General features: G+C 42.7%; 1 protein-coding gene across 2 annotated transcripts in view; it reads right to left on the bottom strand.

The window, feature by feature from the left end:
- The window catches only part of mta3 (metastasis associated 1 family, member 3), a 32,593-nt gene extending 14,275 nt beyond the window's left edge, over window positions 1–18,318 (bottom strand). The window contains exons 1-12 of one of the 2 annotated variants that reach the window (XM_084077521.1): window positions 17,981–18,318; window positions 14,900–14,967; window positions 13,805–13,898; window positions 11,800–11,926; window positions 11,132–11,195; window positions 8,673–8,790; window positions 7,806–7,908; window positions 7,199–7,298; window positions 6,842–7,030; window positions 3,919–3,993; window positions 3,407–3,465; window positions 3,123–3,244 (exon numbers count right to left, since the gene is read on the bottom strand). In XM_084077521.1, the coding sequence (XP_083933647.1) occupies window positions 3,123–3,244; window positions 3,407–3,465; window positions 3,919–3,993; window positions 6,842–7,030; window positions 7,199–7,298; window positions 7,806–7,908; window positions 8,673–8,790; window positions 11,132–11,195; window positions 11,800–11,926; window positions 13,805–13,898; window positions 14,900–14,967; window positions 17,981–18,008 (1,147 nt within the window). In that variant the 5' untranslated portion in view covers window positions 18,009–18,318. The remainder of the gene's footprint in view (window positions 1–3,122; window positions 3,245–3,406; window positions 3,466–3,918; window positions 3,994–6,841; window positions 7,031–7,198; window positions 7,299–7,805; window positions 7,909–8,672; window positions 8,791–11,131; window positions 11,196–11,799; window positions 11,927–13,804; window positions 13,899–14,899; window positions 14,968–17,980) is intronic. The other variant, XM_084077520.1, reaches the window with a different exon arrangement.
- Between the last annotated feature and the right edge of the window lie 1,461 nt (window positions 18,319–19,779).

Raw genomic sequence — 19,779 nt, 5'->3', positions numbered from 1 at the left:
AGCCTTGTACCCATGGAGGATATACCCCCAGAACCCCATTTGCTTTGAGTAGGCCTGCATCACACTTTCAATGATTTTCTCATTTGAAAGGTTACAAGTTTGCAAGCCTGAACTAAAGTTTCACAATGAACCCAAATAGTTTTTTTATTTTAGCCACTGCTATGCTCTATACATACACGTTCAAGGGTTTGTAAACAGTTTGTGTGACAGATCTGTCGGCCAGTGGGTCGTTAAGTTTTAACTATCGACGTCTGAACAGCGCCACTGCTCAAATGGATTGACTGGGATTCATTTGTAATTGTCTAAGCACTAACATTGGCGTCATGGAGGGATAACATCAAACTTGATTAACCCATATGAATCCTAGCCTCCCTATTCTGGGCATGGTCATGATAGACGAACATTTGACCAAGTACAGACCCCTGGAGGACCCCAGTCAACGAAGTATATACTAGGGTTTAAGTGGTTATAACATTATAATGCATCTAAGTGGTACAAGTACTGTATGTCTTAATGCAGGTATGAAACTGCGTTTTTAGCGTAAACACAAAAAGTATAATTCACGTGAATTGTCCTCTTGAATGTACATTCACTCAAGTGATACTCATTTTAGGGGCCTCAGGTCGAATTCAAACGCTGCAGGAAGGACTACAGCTTTATTTATGTGTCATGCGCTTTTACCAGGTCAACCACTGGGGCACCCTGCAGTGCACGGGCAACAATTTAGCACTAAAATATTTCTGATTTTTTTATTTGTTCTATCTTTTGAAATAATATTTGTTTTAAATGTATGAAAGGAAAAGAGTGATGTTTACTCCTGACCAACTCTTTGAGAAACAGTGCCATAATCTATATATTTCTATAGTGCTATATCTCCTATGCGCACATAAACCCTTAGACAGAGTTAATAACATACACGTATATGAAAAAATCTACATTTTAACTAGGGATGTGCTCAGGGATTAATTTCACTGACGTTTAACCATGACATTTATTCACTTAATCGAAAATGTATTAATTAAATTAAATTAACACTCAGATAATAGCCCAAATTGAGCGCATTTTGCTCTATACGGCCAAATCCCATTGGAAGAGTCTATTAAAAGTATGTAAAATCCATTTAAAATACTTATACTATTGGAATCTTACAGAGCTGCTCCTAATAATTAATTACATTGCCAGTGAGCAAAAGTAGGTCAATTCAATTATGCCGTCACTCTAGCGCAAGTCGGAGCTGGTCTGAAACACACTACTGACTGACCAGATCATGACATGTTGTATTGGATCTTCAGCCAATTGAAACGTAGACCTACTCTGCATTATCCATGTTCTCACCTCAAACACTGGATTATTTCTTCAAATCGACCAGATCAGAGGCAGTACGAGGTAACATGGGGGATTCACATCCAGGTGTTAATATTGGATGTAATTTCTCCATCGCAACGCTTTCGCATCAAAATCAAAGCACTCACAGACTGTTCTCTTTTTTCAAACAGACAGTGTGTGTCAGTCTGTGGCTTGAGTATAGATCCACTGCACTGGGAAGTGAATGAAGTCAGCTGCAGGTGACCAGCACTGTGCAAATCATGGCATTTTGCTTGTTAAAAGCAACACTTTATTTAAGACATGACTGGGATATAGGTGCAAAATGGAAATGTGTAAAAAACAAAACAAAAAAAAAACATATACTGTATATCTCAATAGAAATACAAAATAATTTAAACGTTTTTAGGGGCAGCCACCTTTAGTAGGTTAACCGAATATCCCGCGCACACCCCTAATTGTAACACTTCACTTCCTAGGATGTATTGTTTTAACGGAGTGTTTTAACGGAAGAAACGTGGCGGTTTAATTTGAAAACTAGATTGTTTTAACTATTTTGCTGTAAATTATTTTAATTCGGACACTCCCTTTACCATCTGTCTGACCACAGTTTTAATTTACTACCATACGGTGTTATTATGCAGATTAAATGTTCAGGTACTATGTACGATGCATTAGGGCCGACTACAAATGTTCTTAGTCAAATGGGATTTGGCAGTTCAAAATGGCAATTTGATTCAAATGGGATTTGGCAGTTCAAAATGGCAATTTGATTCTTATTTAAAGGTCTACAGTGACATACTACTGTAAATAAATACTATATACTAGGCGCCAGACACACTGCTGCCCACTTTTACCCTCTAACAATACTCCACTCTCTTCTCTCCTCCACTTGAAAATAGTTTGCGGTCTTGTCACGGTGTTAGCTTGAATATGGCAAGAGCCTCCGTGACCAGTTTGTATTGAAAAAGAAAACTGCAGGATTGCGGTTTGGAGATATTTCCCATTTGAGGGCGGACGAACAAGGAAAGGCGAAGGATACGCTACTAGCAAGAATAAACAAGAAGGGGGCCGGCAACTCACTTTCCAATTTTATTCACAGCGTGAATACAATTGATGTGAAATACACTTGAAAAAGACTGCAAGGTCGAAACGTTGTATATTGCTGCTGTGCTGTGAATAAAATCGGAGCGTTTAAGAGTTGCGAGCCCCATTCTACTTTTTTAATGATTCTGTTTTTGGCTCAGCACCAAGATACGGAGGATGTGCGTTATTTTTTCTTTGTACGTTCCTAGCAAGCCCATACGGAAGCAATGCTACAGAGCAGTGCCATCCAAGCAAAGGCCGACACGCCAAACTCTCGAAGGTCTGTTCGACTCAAAGAATCTCAGTCAACTGAGGGGTTTCTGACGGATGACTTGAATCGTTGACTCTGGCAGTCTTAATATAGAACGTATTTTTTGGACGGTCAGAAAAACAAAATATTGACAGGTAGACTTTTTTCTTCTACCAGACATTTGGCTGGTGAGCTACAAAGTTAATTTCGGACACTGTTGCCATTCATCTCAGACATGTAAACTGAGATTATGTACTAGTTAATTTCTGTGATGACAGATAATAAGCATGGGAACTTGTGGGCCTGCGTTTAACGCACACACACACACACACACACACACACACACACACACACACACACACACACACACACACACACACACACACACACACACACACACACACACACACACACACACACACACACACACACACACACACACACACACAAAAAACAAACTCACTGTAACAGCTCTCGCAAGCTCTGCCTCCTCCTGTCGTGGTGTGAAAGGCCCCTGGCCCCGCCCCGTTTACCGTCGCCATCTTCCCATTGGTCACTGAGATCTGGTTGGGGTTGGGCTTATTACTGTCAAGACAGCAGAGGAATGGCATTAATAAACGAACCTGCTGGCCTTCCGCGAGGGCCGACACATTAAATATGCATATATATACACTGTTGACTGCAGTAATGCGGTACAATACAATAATTACGGTATAATGAAAACCATCTGGCACACAGAACACTTACTATGTAGGGATGTAAACCTGCTTCAGCTTGCTTTCTGCTTCAGCTGCCTTCAGCCGTTTCTGCACAGAGAGAAACGCACACGGCAAAGAAATGACATTAAGATTAGTCGGCTGTCACATACCAGTGGACACTAATTGATTGGCCTTAATTTGAATGTTATATAACTTTTAGCTTAATTACTACCGGTTTTAACGCCCGCAAAAAATATACATTAGAAATTGACTGATCTTTGGACTGTTTTCGGAGGGGGGGGGGGGGTCTGAAATGCTGGTTCAAGCAACAGCCCCAAAACACGGTCACTTCTTGTTTTTTTTGGGGTCAGTCAACTGTCCCTCAATAACCCTCACGTCCCTAAATTGTCTCTAAATAGATAGCTACAATAGCAGCTCTACAAGCTCATAATAATAAGTGTTCTGATGCAAACATGTGAGCTTGTAGATCTGCTATTTGTCGTACGACAGCGTCAGTATACACGGCTCAAGTGGATAATAAATGTATGACTTTGCCCTCACCTGCTGCACATATCTGTCTGTGGTCTTCCACATGTAGTAGTACTCTATGATGCTGGTCAGAGACTTCCATGGCAGCTACAACGAAAGAAAGAAAGAAAGTCAGAGAGAGAGAGAGGGAAGGAGGGAGAGAGTGAGCAGAAAGATGAAAGAGAGAGGGGGGTGGGAGAGACAGAGAACAAATTAAGGGTATTAATAACTCATGTTCTCGCCATGCGGGTGTGAACGCCTTCATGAATATTCATGAGCAGGCCATCATGAGCAGAGAGAGAGCGATGACTGCAGGATGGAAGCTGAACAGTTCGGCTCAGTCTGCCAGTGCCAGGCCAAGACCCTCAGTGTTAAATTAACTCCGAGGGTACAAATGTAACCAAATGGACCGGTAAAGGTCATGCTCAGAGTTAAAATAACACTTCAAATTCTACAGTACACACAACCAAAGCGCATACACTTCCACAAACATTAAGTACATATATCATGGCTTGAAATATGCACTCATGCTCTAGTCTGCAAAACATTTAGGAGCACCAACAATATACAGAATGTAGTGTACTTTTATTTTATCGATAAAAAACATTGGCACTATAACAGTACAGTTTACAACAAGTTACCATAAAACAACGAAAGTAGCCTTAAATAACTCATGACAGGTCACCACTGGGGCTTTATGCAATATCCTGAGCTCAGGATTTAAAGTTTGTTCTCCTGGCTTTACTGTGGTCTTCCACAGAGAAGAGATGGGTGTAGAGGGACAGAGCGCCCCTCTTTCATCCATCTCTTCAATGAGACAGAGACATTGAATTTCTCCAGAGGAGGACCATCTACACCGACTCTAATCAGATTGTCAACTGTGTTTTCATTTGTTCCCTGTGATAGTGTATTTGTTTAATATAACTGGAAATGTTAAATTAACTCCGAGGGTACAAATGTAACCAAATGGACCGGTAAAGGTCATGCTCAGAGTTAAAATAACACTTCAAATTCTACAGTACACACAACCAAAGCGCATACACTTCCACAAACATTAAGTACATATATCATGGCTTGAAATATGCACTCATGCTCTAGTCTGCAAAACATTTAGGAGCACCAACAATATACAGAATGTAGTGTACTTTTATTTTATCGATAAAAAACATTGGCACTATAACAGTACAGTTTACAACAAGTTACCATAAAACAACGAAAGTAGCCTTAAATAACTCATGACAGGTCACCACTGGGGCTTTATGCAATATCCTGAGCTCAGGATTTAAAGTTTGTTCTCCTGGCTTTACTGTGGTCTTCCACAGAGAAGAGATGGGTGTAGAGGGACAGAGCGCCCCTCTTTCATCCATCTCTTCAATGAGACAGAGACATTGAATTTCTCCAGAGGAGGACCATCTACACCGACTCTAATCAGATCGTCAACTGTGTTTTCATTTGTTCCCTGTGATAGTGTATTTGTTTAATATAACTGGAAATGTATTGCCACCATTGTAGGTCCACAACACATAAAAGGGTGTGCTTCTGTGCAAACATAAAGCATAGATAAACGGGAGAGTCTCTTTCTTTGGTGTTTCGGTTAGGTTAGGTTTATGCATCATTGCTGTTAGGGTTAAGGTTAGGCATAGTGTTTGTGAGGTTAGGGTTAGGTTTAGGCACAGTTTTAGAGAAGTTAAATGTTAGGGTTTAGACGCAATCAAGGCAAAACACCAAAGAAAGAGGGAGTCCCATAGATAAACAGCGTGCCTCTGTAGAAACGTTATGAGAAGAGAGGATGAAGAAGCAATGAATGTTGGGCCGTCACTGTTATATTGTAAATAAATGGTGCATTTATATATAGCGCCTTTCTCGAACAGCGTTTACGGTATTATATACACCTATTCACACACCAATGGCGGAGGCAGCCGTACCAAAGTGCTCATCGGGAGTAGAAAGGGGTTCAGAGACTTGCTCAGGGACACGTCGGCGCTAAGCCACGAGGAGCCGCCCAGGCTCAACCCGGGAACCTTCCAATTCCCAAACTCTATCTCCTTGGCCACTGACACTGATTATGATCGCACAGAAAACACTGGAATGTCGCCGCGATTGCACTCAGCAGCATTTCCGCTACTACTACTAGAAACTAACTCCACAATACATAGCACCTACTGCCCTACAGAGAGACTACAAGGAACATACTGAGTTTAGCCTACTAACTGCAGGGTTCCCACACATTTTGAACAATGAATTTTCAAAACTTTTCCAAAGTATTTGATCACATTTCCAGGCCTTTAAGCAATCATACGGTACAATAATGAGACTCTTACTCCAGTGTGCTATCAATGCCCCAAGACAGACTCGAGCCAAGGTGTCACGAGACAAAAAGAACAGATCTACAAGCTAACAACGTATCATGGTGCAACCTGTTGATTAGCTTGTAGATCCATTATGTTTATCACGTGACATCCTGTATACATTAGGCCACACTCACGCAGCTCGTGCAGCGCAGCAAAACATTTTACCATGTTACATATTTCACGTTACGTTAGAAATGTTTTTTTAAACTAAGTTAATAGCCAAAAACTATGTATATCCAAACAGTTTCCAAAACATTTGATTAAATCCAACCCTTTTCCAGGCCTGGAAAACAGTTTTTTTCTGATTTCAAAGCATTTCCAGGAAATGCATGACTGTGGGAACCCTGTAACTGGCAAATGTACAGTGAAGGGGCCCTTCGAGTGGGGGAAAAAATAAGACAAAGTTGCACCAGAACAATTATTTGCACTCGCACAAACGCTCCTTATTATATTTCGAGGTCACGCATATTAAATTTCAGGAGCATGTGCCAACGAAACGGTCACAATTTCGCGCCCAGTAATATGTTAATGTAATAACAATTCACGATGAGCCTGGCTTTGGCACACACACACACACACACACTCAGACTCGATCGCACACTCACAAAGTCTTGTCGGATGTCGTTGAAGTCTTTGCCGTATTTCTCCAGTGCCTCCTCGAACATGCCGGCCTCCGAGGCGCTCCACTCCTCCATCTCGTCCCGGCAGAGCACCGGGCCGCCCGCGGGCACCAGCACACTCAGCGCGCTGGACAGGTCGTAACCGTGGCGATGCAGCGTGTCCATCGCGTGGAACTGTTGGAAGTTGAGGGGAGAGTGCAAAGAAGAGGAGATGGGTCGCTTACTTTCGATGAATCCCTGTGCGACTTGCAGGTCTACTCTGTGGGCCTGTGTGTGTGTGTGTGTGTGTGTGTGTGTGTGTGTGTGTGTGTGTGTGTGTGTGTGTGTGTGTGTGTGACTCACCAGTGTGATATCTCGCGAGGCTGCGGCTGCACTCATGTGTAAGCTGGGCTGTCTGACCGAACTGCTGCAGTCCAGCGCTCGAGCGAAGGTCCCGACCGCCCTGGAAAATCGTTCTTATTAGAGCTTAACTTGACATATGGTATCCTCAGAAACCATCTCTAACATAAGGACATGGCCATATGGTTTGTAGGTTTTGTAGTGGCTGAGGTATTAGAGACCACCACTGATGTCGTAGTTACTTACTTTACTATTTTCATTATTCATTTATTTTTAATTTAAGAAAAAAGTAATTGAAAGAACACAGCCCCTCACGCATAAGAAGGACAATATCAGTCACCAGAACTACGGGTGTTTACAATGAATCTAAGGGGGGTGTGCCTGATAAAATGAATATCAAATATCTAAATACTGAATCAAGCGACATAAAAGCTGTCCGGGGTGCTCACAAAAGCCTAAGTAGATGTTAAAATGACCACAAACATGTTTGAAAGTGAAAATATCCCTTTAAGTGTCTTCCTCACAGAGTTTAGGAGAGTAAGGGTCATCATAGCGTTTGGGACAAGTTAGGGGCTTTCAGCTGTAGGGGTCAGAGGTTTAAAGGTCATACCGTGCCACCACGAGGAATTGGTCTATCTGTTTGTTGGTGAGCGGACACTCTGGATCCCAAAGCTTCTCTTCCAGCTTGGACTGGTCTCTGTCGTCTACCTCACCTGTGTGACACAAAAGTACATTAGAGTGTGAGTGTGTGCGTCCGTGTGTGAGTGTAACCGCAAATGTCTTTAAGCACATTTTTTGTGGCAGCAAGAGAAAGAATGAACACACGAATCATGTACAGTATAGTGCATTGGTTCTCGGGGACCCCCAGGGGTCCTTGGGGGGGTACTAAATAAGTTAATGTAGCGTCACAATAATTTTAACCACTTTAACCATATTTTATACTTTGGCTATTAAAAAATAGCAGATATACAAGCTAATAGCACGGCACCGAGTGCCGCACTATGAGCTTGCAGATCTGCCATTTTTGAAAAATCCCTGGCACAAAATATTTTTTTAGATGGGGGTCCGCAGCTAAATACATATCATTTTGGGGGTCCTTGACATGAAAAGGTTTGAGAACCACTGACATAGTGAACATTAGTGTAAATGCATGTGGAGTGTAATGCAGTGATTCTCAACCTTTTTAATTTCAAGGACCCCCACAGTTTGATATGCATGAGGCCCACGGACCATCATGTGATACCATTTTGCTTTCTGCAAATGGACGGGTCCATTTGGTTCCAATTAAATGCTCTCGAGTTACAGACCCGTAAGGGTCCATTTGGACCCCTGGTGGTCCCCGCCAGACCCCACGTTGAGAACCAGTGGCGTAGTGTGTGTGTGTGTGTGTGTGTGTGTGTGTGTGTGTGTGTGTGTGTGTGTCTTTGTAAAGGAAGTATTCGCACATCCACTTCATATTTGTGTGTGTGTGTCTTACCTTCTGGTAGCATATCGGGTACATCTGCCTGAAAGCGTGGCCCCACTCTAATTTCTCCTTTGTCTGCCAGTAGGGTCTTTTGTGTGGGGTCGTACACCAGGGAGTAGAAGAATGTATCCTACAAAAGAAAATGTCAATTACAAAAACTGCTAACATGAAGCCAGTCTCAGAGAATAACAGAAAACCAAGAGGGATTTGCTTCTGTAATAATGAAAGTTGAACCCCTCCCCCGTCTTATCCTGACTCTAGGACAGGGCTTTTCAGAACAAGAACATTGCATTGGAGGCACGGAGAGACATGGGGATAATTAAACATTTAGTTTGTTTGTTTGCCATTTTTGCACGGCAATGTCGTACAACAAGTATAGGGCATAATCAGACTCAGCGATTTAGTGAATTATATATCCTAATATACAATAGAGAGTCGCGCGCATGCGTGGCTGTTTGCGTCTCCAAGCCGTTTGTCTGTCTGGGTCTCCAACAAGTTAGGTCTCGCTTCGCTTTCGGTTTGCATATTGCAGTTAGGTTTTGCTTTCGATTTTTTTCGCTCTGCTGTCTCTGTCTCCGATGTGTGGGCCAGGCTACTAGACGGGAGGGCTGCGCAGCGGCCAGACGGCACCTAGCCACCTGGCATGCGCACTACAGGGTTTTCAATCACTGGTGCGTCTCCCGTGTAAACGCAAAATAAAAAGTGAGAACGCAACAGCGTTTTGTCGTTTTCGATTCTGATTGTTGCCGTGTAAATGTGGCCTTATTTCTCCCCTGAGCAAGCAGGCAGGCTCCATTAACTCAGAGGTAAAACATTTAATGTTAGCAGCACTTGCGCAGGAGACCTGGGTTCAAATCCGGGGTAGAACACGAACAGGAAAGTTACATAGAGCAGCTTTAATTAAAAAATATATATTAATAAATTAAAAATATATATATTTTAAAAATATATATACAAAAAACATGCTTGTCGATTACTTGACAAAGTAATGGATAGGAAAATTACTACAGAGATAAATAATAACTGCATCCCTATAATGAATTCTGGTGATTTTTTGTGAGTGCACACAATCACATCCGAGCTGACATTTCAATCAGCAGGTTATCTGGCAGACTTGTGAGGCCAGGCACACAGGCAACAAAAGCAGCGGGAGAAATCAAATAATAGATATTGATCCTCATAATGACTCTGCAAGGTTCAACGTCTTCAAAACCCTTTTGAGACCACAACAAGTCCAATTAACGAGGGCAGGGTTTTATTCTCCACCAGAACCAGTGGAATGCTCAAAGGAGCTCTATGGATCCATGCCGTTTTCCTTTCCCTTAGATAGTAGTTTTGAATACATATTATTAAAACATCTATTTAACATGTATGGCCACCCACTCTCTCTTGTCAATCTTTATCTACGGTATGTATTAGCTACGTATGCAGTGCATGCTAGTACATTTGTCTGTAAATAGGGTATTATTAAAATCTCATCGTAAAAGTCAAGTCAAGTCATGACATTTTGACAGTATTATTCCATAATCAAATGACGACAGACAACAGAAAATGTGCTTCTATATTTATGTTCTGTTTTGTTAGATCGATGGTATTCAGACAATGAACAAGCGTGCTCAGTTATTGGAGTGTAGCGGTCTGGTCAAAAAGTCCAGGGACCCTTTTTTGGCGATTAGCTCCTGCCATTCACACCTACATATCGCCTTTTTTCAACAGTCCATTATCTCCATATACTAGTCCTCAGTAATGCTCACTATAAGACGTTACCTTTCTGTCTACTCCCCCTGTGTCTCAGTCAGAGCTATAGACCATATTCACACGACGGCCATATTGGAATTTAACATTGAAAGTGCCGCCACCCGGGGTGGCTACTTTCATTGACTTCATAGAAACATGGCCGCCGTGTGAATATGGTCTATGGATGTCTCAAAAAGGTTCCTGCCAATGACATCATTTATGGGCATTTCAAGGTAATGGAAATAACAGCATCTCTCTTCCTGGCACGTTATGCTAACGTGCCAGGAAGACGCTAAAATGCAACAGAGGCACGTTATGCCTCTGTTGTTTTATCAAGAAAAAAAGAGAGAAAAAAATAATAATCTAGATTGAAACTGAGCTATCCACAGCCCACCTCTGAAACGGAACGAGCAGAAAGTACCAGAAATGGTACCGTCCTATTAGTGAAGACCCACATATGTAGACATGGTTGGAAGAGCATGAAGTGTGCAAATGCCTTTTATTTAATAGGTGGAGGCTATCCTGTCCTCTCTTCAGACCTGAATCAATCACCGTCAACATTTATTATACATTTCTCTAGACATTGACAAACACCTGTTCTCGGATGAAATGTGAACTGAGCCATTTAAAGCCAGAACCACACAGGTGAACATGATCCATAACTTTCATTTCCAATGCTGAATCTCTGCAGTGAACCAGGACCAAATACAAAGGGGACAATTGCTCAAACTCACCTCTTTGTCAAGGTAAGAGAGCACTGCTTCAGTTTCATTCAATAATGCCACACTGCACTTCCCCCTAGGAGAGAAAAACAATGGAGATATACGTTCAGAGAAACATTATGGAAGACAATGAGAGAGAACAGATGTAGGCAATCGTTGCTGCTGTTGCTGGGTGGAAACCTTGTATGTCCAAAACTGTTACTATACAGGAAATGGGAAAAAGAACCTGTGTTCAAATGGATCCAATGTAGTTATTATTTAGACACAAGCTCTTGTTAATATTTTTCATTGGTTTAATATTTCTAAATCAACAGGCAGTCGTAACCATTTTCAGTTTCGAAATTTGTTTCAAAAATAGCACATCTAAAAGTTCACAACACAATGCAGTGAGCATTTAGATCAGCTATTTTCACTACTTTTGAGCGACACTCTTATACAACGAAGTAGGGACATTAATTTACAAAACAAAAACACACACATTTGAAATATGGATGTTTCTGCCCGACAACAGCAAAGCAATGACCAGAGGCTGATCCTGATGTTCATGGCTGAATGAGTGACTACCCATGGGTACTGCCTGCCATGCATGGCAGACGCTGACATGTGCATGTGTTCGTGCACCTGATGTGTGTGGCAGGCATGGCAGATGCTGACATGTGTGTGTTCGTGCACGTGTCTACCTGATGTGTGTGGCGGGTAGACTCTCGTACTGCCGAGAGAGGAACAGCTCTCTGTGGCGAAGCTGGTGCTTCTGTTTGTCTGTTAGGTCCGTCTCTGGCGGGGCCTCCTTCTCTTCTTCCAGGTCCTCTACAAACGACAAAACACAGAGCACCACCATTGACGAGGTGTAAACCAGGGGTCTTCAAACAGGGGGTCCGGGACCCCTAAGGGGTCCTCAGAGTTACTACAGGGGGTCCGCCAAATCTTTGTGTGATATGATTTTTCTTTTTACCTTAACCACTTGAACCCTAGCATTCCTTTTCTGAGGAGAACTTTGGCCAAAAATAGCCTATCTACAAGCCCACAACGCCTCTCTGCTATTTTTGGCGAAGAGGTATAGGTGTAGAGGGAGAAAAGAGCAGATCAAGTAAACAAAAAAAGTATAATATGAAACACAATTTTATACAATATAGAGTAGGGGGTCCCTGCTTCATCTCTCTCTCTCAGCTAGGGGGTCCTTGGCCTGAAAACGTGGAAGACCCCTGGTGTAAACCCAACTCCTCCTCCCAATCCGGTCAGAATGCGCAGCCTTCGCTGCAGCGGAGTTGCAGGGCAGTTTGGGGAAAGCACTGAGATGCTACCTCCTATCAGGAGACGGCAAAAACCTAATGACTGATTTACACTTGGTTGCGTGCCGCGTCGTGCACCTAAAAACAGCAGATCTATAAGTTCACAAGACATCGACACCGGCGCGCAACTAAGTATAACGGGGCTTTAGGAACTACAACGTTTCAACACAAGCAGCCACAGAGCGGCCGGCTAACAGTCTACAGCAGGGGTCTTCAACAGGGGGTCCGGGACCCCTAGGGGGTCCTCAGAGTTACTACAGGGGGTCCGCCAAAACTTTGTGTGATGGGATTTTTTTTTACCTTAACCACTTGAACCCTAGCATCCCTTTTCTGAGGAGAACTTCTGCCCAAAAAATAGCAGATCTACAAGCTCACAGCGCCTCGCACTGCGAGGCGTTGTGAGCTTGTAGATCGGCTATTTTTTGGCAAAGAGGTGTTTGGTGTAGAGGGAAAAAAGAGCAGACCAAGTAAACAAAAACAGTTAAATCTGAAACACAATTTTTATACAATATAGAGGGGGTCCCTGCTTCATCTCTCTCTCAGCTAGGGGGTCCTTGGCCTGAAAAAGTTGAAGACCTCTGGTCTACAGACTAATAATTGTAGGCAAAGAAAACAGTCGCCAATAGCAAAACCAATCGCCTGCAGTTAATTAAATCAATATTCTATTATTTTATGATGGTGGTTCATTTATTTTAGGTAACAGATGTCAGTCTACCGTTTATCTGCGGAAAACAAAGCCATCTTGTGGGCAGTCAAATTACTCAGTTGGCACATATTTATAAACGGCATAATTTAATCGTCCAAATTCCTTCTTATTTCCACCACCAGTCCAATTTGACAACATTTCTGCCAAGTATTACAACATGTACAATTCTCAAATTGAAGCCTTGATGTAAACAAAAATACAGTGGACACGGTTTATGGAAATAAATATTACAACGTATAAGCATGGCACAGGAATGGAAAAGCTCCTGGATATTTACAGCATAACAAGACTGTGTGTGTAATCTGTGTATGCGTGTGTGTGCGTGCGTGTGTGTGTGTGTTAGAGCTGGACAATATATATCATTTTTATATAAATATTGTGGTTTGAAACTAGATATCGTCTGAGATTTTGGCATAAATGTAGTCTTTTCCCAGTTTTAATCACTTAAGACTTACTATATACTTTCATACTATTCATAGGCCTACTTTATATAAATATTTTCAAAAATAACATAAAATACCCAACAAGCTCAAAACATTGGTCAAAATATTGTGATATTTGATTTTTAATCATATCGCCCAGCCCTAGTATGTGTGTGTGTGTGTGTGTGTGTGTGTGTGTGTGTGTGTGTGTGTGTGTGTGTGTGTGTGTGTGTGTGTGTGTGTGTGTGTGTATTACTACAGTACTGACTTGCATGTTTGTCTGCGAGCTGGATGAGGCTGTGTGAGATGTCTCTCCTCCTGTAGAAGCATACCACCTTGGCCTCCACGTTCCCACTGGCCGTCTGAAAAACACACAAGCAGAGTCACGGTGGTACCGAGACCGGCGGGCAGGCAACACCTCGCTGCACGGGCTGCTAATTTCCCCGGGGACCCCGGCGGCTTTCCTTTGCGCGTTGATCGAGATATGTTCACTATAATGGGAGCACAGGACCAGCGGGACAGCCTGTCAGTTAGGATGATTGATGGATTGACTGTACAATTAGGCAGACAGGCTTATCGACTAGTCTGAGATTAGAATGCTGAGAGGGGAGCAGATTGTGGTGGATACAGCGACGAACTTCTGAAAATACATAATCAATTCTATGCAATATAACTTTTTCTGAACTGAGCCAGTCTAATTTTCATTCAGTTTTTTTAAAACGGACGTGGAAAGGCCTACCTGCCCTGGATCTTGTAACAAGATCTCTTGACTGGATTTCCAGGTAGGCCTTTGCATGGGTTCATCCTATATACAGTGTTACAGAGCTAAGCGTATAATTACCATTACTATGTCTATGATTAGATATATCCACCTGTATGGTAATTACAAGGGTTTGTAGGCTATATACAGTCTTAATGTGCGCATAATAAAGCTGGCAGCTTACAACCCCACACCTATCGGGGAACTGTGTGCAGAAAAGCCACAAAAAGAGGCCACCCGCCCCGAGGCCACCCACTCCCAGCCCCCAACACACATACACACCCACAGGTGTGTCCCCGATCACGGACAGGTTGCCATATCAACGACAGTTCAAGCCCAGTAACATCTGCCTCGTTGCATCATATTACAAACACTTTTACACACACACACACACACACACACACACACACACACACACACACACACACACACACACACACACACACAGAGTAGGAGAGGAGGGGCTCAGAAGCACCAAACAGACAAGCATCCAAGCTATTCCCCCCAGGCACAAAAGCCACAGAAACACACATTGAAATGCAAACAACACACACACACACACACACACACACAAAACAAACAGACATACAGATACCTCAATACCTTGTTCAATTCTTCTATCCGGCGGATCAGGTAAGGGTTACTGGACGAGTTCTCAAAGAACACGTAATCTGTAATGAAAACACACACACACACACACACACTGGTCACGCCACTGTACTGTACCATTACCGGAGGTAGAATGCCCCCAATGCAAGAGGAGAAAACAATTATTACTGATTTTGAAAGGCACCTCTGTTTTATTCATACAGTGGCGTGGAGACTGGAAAGAGAGGAGAGACAAAGTAGAGTGATGCCTAGTTTATGCTCCCTTGTGCGACGGTGGCGTCCAAAAGTAGCAAATCTATAAGCTCACAATGCATTGCGGATGCAGCGTGTTGTGAGCTTAGTTTATACAGTAGATCAGCTATTTTTGGTCTGCGATGCTATCGTACGATGGGACTATAAAATGCGCTTAAAGGTGACATCTGCAACCCCAAAAGTCAAGACCTGGACTTGAAATCAGGATGGCACAATTATGCGGATTAGTTAACTCTCTCTCTTAGTTAACCACCCCCTCCCCCAAGTGCACACACACACACACAGACTGTCAGTCAGATCACCACCACCCTCCCTTCACTAATTCCGTTCAGGTCCGCTAATCCGTTCAATTCAATCCACATCCCCCTCAACAATTACTGCTGTGCCGTCTTTGTACCCAACTGGAGATGCTCAGAGGGGCAACAGTAGTACCCGCAACCAGGAGTCAATGTGTTTAACTGTGTGTAGTGTAAACCAAGAGAGTAGCAAAAACGCTTTAATACATGTAAAGCATACCTCATCAATAAGTAGTACTAATGGTAGATTATAGCCATGATCATAGAGGGGTCCGATGCCCTTAAAGTCAATAACCTGAAGCCGAACAGCGCGCAGCAAAAGGTCATAAATAGGGAAGGGATGCACGCTTAAATGTTATCATGTCAATATTGGCCTTAGAAATGCAATATCAATATCAAACTGATATCAAAATAATATATTGGTTTGAGCCGTTAAGTTATATTATAATATTCATGGTTGACTGTGAAGCTGAAAAAGCCTTTAGTGATGATCAAGGCTGCAGATTCAATTAGCGTTTTCTGGAGACGCTTTTAAATGGGTCAACAAGTTGGAAAAATGTAAAAAATATTACATTTAAGTTGCATCAGTCAGTAGGCCTAATAAGTCAGGAAATAAGAATGCATTGTCTCTTAGAAGTCTGCATCTGCACCCAGAATCACAGAACTGTATAACAGGTGTAAGGTAAACCTTACTGGGAATAGCAATATTGTATCAGTTCAGTTGATTTGAACATGCAATTATTAAACACTTAAACCCCAGCGTCATTATGTTGGGGAAGGCTTTCACAGAAAATAGCAGATCGACAAGCTCACGACGGGTATTTTCAGCTAAAGCTTTCCCCACAATAACAGAAAATACACTACTATAGAGCTCTGAGGGACTCCAGTCACCTATATGGGGTTTAGTGGTTATGGTAATGGGATATCGGCCAACAATGTCAATACCATGTATTCCTAGCTTTACCCAGACTCACATTTGATTTGTGTAACACACAGACATTCACGTTATCATGTTGCCCAGGGCAGGTCATGGACTGAAGGAGCACCCATGGGTGCTACACATTCACAATACACACACTGAATCTCCACAGTGCCTCCTCTCCCACTGTGAAAGTACAGTCCTCTCCCACTGTGAGAGTGTCACGTTAAACGTGGCCTCAACCAAACCCCAGGAGAGAGGCAGCCATCCAACCTCATTCAACCCCGGGCAAGGCCACTATACGTTGTCACTCGGCTTCCGTAGTAGTAGTAGTAGTAGTAATACGGTGACGTGCGACTAGTTGTTAACTTGCGTACAAGTTATTTTCGGCAAGCGACACACTTGGACCCAAGTCCAACTACTACGCACACACATACTCATGGAGTTTCCGATTTCTTGCCCTGAACTCGCGGGCCAAAGCACGTAGCCATGATGACAAGTGTGTGTGACAACAGTGACATGGCATCACGTGACCCACATTCCAATACATTATTGTATCGAATTAGAACATTAAAAACACAAAAGATACATTGTTTCCCCCCAGTATGTTTTGGGGTGCTGCTGCTGAGTCGTTTGGGCTTAAATACAGATACAGATACAGATGTATCGACTGTATTGTTGTTGTTGTTGGGAGGGAGTGAGAAAGTGAATTAATTCATTCACCCCCGACGGTGGCGACGCAACGACGCCATGAAAATGAGACACAATAATGTGATGTCGGATGGATTCCTCCGGAGGAGTCGTGCTGCTAAAAATAAATTTAAAAAAAGCTGCTAACAAACTGACTGCGTTTGTGTGCGAAAGGGATGCGCCAATGAACGTTGGTGATCACATTGTTTTAATGCAAACAAAAGGCGATGCAATAAAGATCCGTTCAGTTAAGAAAAAAAAACTTGAAGCTGCTGCTAACGTTTGCTAAATAAGCAGGACTGAGTGTAATAATGGATGCATGCCAGAGAGGAGGCATTGAATACAAAGGCAATCTCTACTGTCTATCCTATCCATGACTAATACACGTATCGATCACTGATGATTATTATTACACACATCCCAGTCAAAAAAAAGCATGTCCTATTATTATTGCACAGCGGTTCATTTTGTACACACGAGTACAACCATTAAGATCGATTGTATCGATCAACAATAGGAATGGAAAAAAATGTTTACAGTGTGGGCTAGCCGTTACGATGCTGCTGTTGCTACAATATAGCAACAGCAGCATCGTAACGGCTAGCCCACATTGTAAACATTTTTTTGGCTACAATGTAGCTACAATGTAGCTGCAGGCTGGCGGCTAGCTGGCTGCTGCTGTGGCCACAACGCGAGGCCCTGACCCGTTTTTTACAATCCCAAATATCTCACAAATAGACAATATTCTGTCCCGGATCGATTGACCCGGACCGGTGCTACAACATGGAGCCCCGGTCCCGTGGCCGTGCGTTCTGCGGGACATCGGTGCACGTTGAGCCGCGTTAAGGGAGCACAAAAACCTACGGCGTGTTTTTTTTTTTGGTTAAGAAATAAGAATCCACACACTGACAGACATACCTCCGACCCGGTACATGTTGGCCGCCATTTCTGCCCTCCCGGAGTGTTAAAAACAACGCGAATCATAAACTAAAGAAAAATACGATAAATTAATAAGACCCATAAAATAGCTTTAGTAAAAAAAAATAAAAAAAAAACGTGGTCGCGAGGAGTCTCAATCTGTGATCGATCGAGTTATTTTGGGGGTTAAAAAAGGACCCCCCTCCTCCTCGTTCCGGTAGCCTGATACAATACAGTGAACTCACACACACACACGCCAAGAGAAGTCGGATCAATCCGAAAACCATAGACTGCTGTGGGAGGGGAGGGGAGGGGGGTTACGGCTGCTGCTGCTGCGAGGCTGCTGCTGCAGCGCGCACGCGCGAACACGCATATGCACGCACGCACGCACGTCACGTACACACAGCTATGGACGTCGTGTACATGCATACGCATACACAGACACACATAATATTATGTGTACACACTTTTATAGTGTTTTTTTATTTGGTGTTAAGTTTAGAGACACATGCACATGCACAAGAGTAGAGTAAGCCTACAGTAGCCTAGCCTATACAGGCCTGCGCATAGGATACTCTCACAATAGTTTATTTCTTTAAAAGAAAGAAACTAATGTGTGAGAGTATCCTACACGTGGGTTACTCTCACACATTCGTTTCTTTCTTTTTAGACCCTCCATTAAAATACTAATATGTGATCGCATAATCAGCCAACTCAATGGCGCAGACTATGCGGGGGTAATTGTTTTTCAAAAAGGGCGCATAATGGCATATCGCTACTTTTCCGCATATTTCACATATTTTGCGACTTTTCGCATCTAGCCCGTAAAATCAAAGATTTTTCCTGTGTTTTGGAGGGTCAAAAGTTTTTACACATCTTTAAAGTTTTTTTTTGTGCAAACGCATGCACGCACGCGTACACGTATACATGTACACGCACTGGTTCTTATTAGGGGTGTTGGAAAAAATCAATTAATATAAAAATTGCGATTTTTATCAACGATTCAAAATTTCCAAAAATGTATTTCATTTTGCTGGTTAAAGTTACAGGAGTTACAGGAGTTTTTACTCTAGTTTGTGATATGAAATGTCGATTTAAAAAAAAAAAAAAGTTTTGAATCTTTTCTTTTCTTTTTTTTTGTATCGAATTGTGACCCAAGAATCGGAATCGAATCGTGAGATCGCACAAGATTCACAGCCTTACTTCTTATGTGCTCTGTTTGGTGTGTGTGTGTGTGTGTGTGTGTGTGTGTGTGTGTGTGTGTGTGTGTGTGTGTGTGTGTGTGTGTGTGTGTGTGTGTGTGTGTGTGTGTGTGCGTGCGTGCGTGCGTGCGTGCGTGTGTGTGTGTGTGAGATAGAGAGAGCGAGAGAGAGAGAGAGAGAGAGAGAGAGAGAGAGAGAGAGAGAGAGAGGGGAGGGGAGGGGAGAGAGATAACATAGACATATCACAATGGAAAAAGGTTTTGGTTAAAGGTCACCCAAAGAGTCAGCTTTATTGTTACATCACAGGTTTACAAAGGACAAAAAAGTGGGTGAAATTCGTTTTTGAGCAAGTTCTATCGTTTTGTTATTTCCATAGAATAAAAGACAGGAAAGAAGAAGAAGGGATTTGGGGAGGGGCATGCAATGGGAATAGAGAGATCAATCAATTAAAGAAAAAAAACAATAATTTGATGACCAGCGGAGTCAAAGAGTCTCCTGCTGAGTATCTTACTGACCGATGACCCGGTTATCAAATTATAGGCTTAGGAATGCGACAAAAACAAAAGAATCACATGGGGTGTGTGTAATTGACAGAAA

Source organism: Gymnoscopelus microlampas, assembly GCF_963454915.1.
Source record: "Gymnoscopelus microlampas genome assembly, chromosome: 14".
NCBI classification, from domain to species: Eukaryota; Metazoa; Chordata; class Actinopteri; order Myctophiformes; family Myctophidae; genus Gymnoscopelus; species Gymnoscopelus microlampas.
The sequence above is the reverse complement of the archived record's forward strand: the minus strand, read 5'-3'. Positions and strand labels throughout refer to the sequence as shown.